Raw genomic sequence first — 1,108 nt, forward strand, 5'->3', positions numbered from 1 at the left:
TCCCCCAACATTTAGAAAATGTGTTCTCTAATGCAGGGGGATAATATGCCATGGTCTCAAATATTTTTTTCTGCTAAAGGAAGCAACTACAGAAAGCTTTTATTTGTTCAAAGTAACCAGTGCTATAGATGCAAAAAAACCCAACAACTCACCCAATACTACTTCAAAACAAACATATCAAACTTGATTTTCATTAGAATGTTATTTCTTCACACTAATAAATCAAAAAACAAAGACCCAGATATTTATATATATTTATATATATGATACACATGTCATATATATAAATATATATAAAGCAATGCAAACAATTATTGAGCTTCATCTTCTGGACAAGAATGCCAAGTTAGTCTCTCTTCATAAAAAGCAATTACAATCTGAGGACACTTCATATTTGCCTCTTTTGCCAGCACCAAGTCTGCCTCATCTGAATCTTTCCACTTCATGAGAAACATTAATTCTCCACTGCTGTCCGTGGCACCAATTATTCGTTCAGGATCAAGGCTTCTGGCAAAGCCTCTTGGTTTATCAGCAGCATCTCTTTTCTTCTTTGAGCTGCTATCATCAGATTCACTGTCAGATAAAGATTTTCTTTTTGTACCATCTTTTTCTTTACCAGCTTTTTGAGAATTAAGAAATGCTTCAATTAACTCTGGACAATCTAAATTTTCTTCAGGTTCCCAAGTATTGTCAGCATCTGTAAATCCCTTCCACTTCAGGAAATACTCCACCTTCCCATTCACTACACGTCGGTCCAGTACTTTTACCACCACAAATTCTTCAGGCTCTGCCTCTTCTACATTTTTACTCTTTCCATTTTGTTTCTTTCCCATTTTTTGCAATGTAGTTTTATTGGAGGCCATTTTTAAAATATTTTTTAAGATTTTATTTATTTATTTGACAGAGAGAGACACAGCGAGAGAGAGAGCACAAGCAGGGGGAGTGGGAGAGGGAGAAGCAGGCTTCCCGCTGAGCAGGGAGCCCGATGCGGGGCTCGATCCCAGGACCCTAGGATAATGACCTGAGCCGAAGGCAGACGCTTAACGACTGAGCCACCCAGGCGCCCCATTGGAGGCCATTTTTTATTGCAGACTTGAAGAGCTATTAT

At 38.4% G+C, this 1,108-nt stretch overlaps 1 protein-coding gene across 2 annotated transcripts; it reads right to left on the reverse strand.

The window, feature by feature from the left end:
- Positions 1-305: 305 nt before the first annotated feature.
- LOC114212851 (chromobox protein homolog 3-like) lies at positions 306-863 on the reverse strand. 2 transcript variants are annotated; one of them, XM_088018850.1, is made up of 2 exons: positions 698-863; positions 393-624 (listed from the first exon to the last, which is right to left on the reverse strand). In XM_088018850.1, exons 1-2 carry the CDS (start codon positions 861-863, stop codon positions 485-487), a joined length of 306 nt encoding a protein of 101 aa, XP_087874976.1. In that variant the 3' UTR covers positions 393-484. The 2 variants fall into 2 exon arrangements, with proteins under 2 accessions (XP_087874975.1, XP_087874976.1); XM_088018849.1 differs by having other exon boundaries at positions 306-863.
- Positions 864-1,108: the final 245 nt, after the last annotated feature.

The sequence above is a fragment of the Eumetopias jubatus genome, unplaced genomic scaffold, assembly GCF_037043125.1.
Source record: "Eumetopias jubatus isolate StellerSeaLion01/CBP00866 unplaced genomic scaffold, mEumJub1_p1.0 scaffold_15, whole genome shotgun sequence".
Classification (NCBI taxonomy): Eukaryota; Metazoa; Chordata; class Mammalia; order Carnivora; family Otariidae; genus Eumetopias; species Eumetopias jubatus.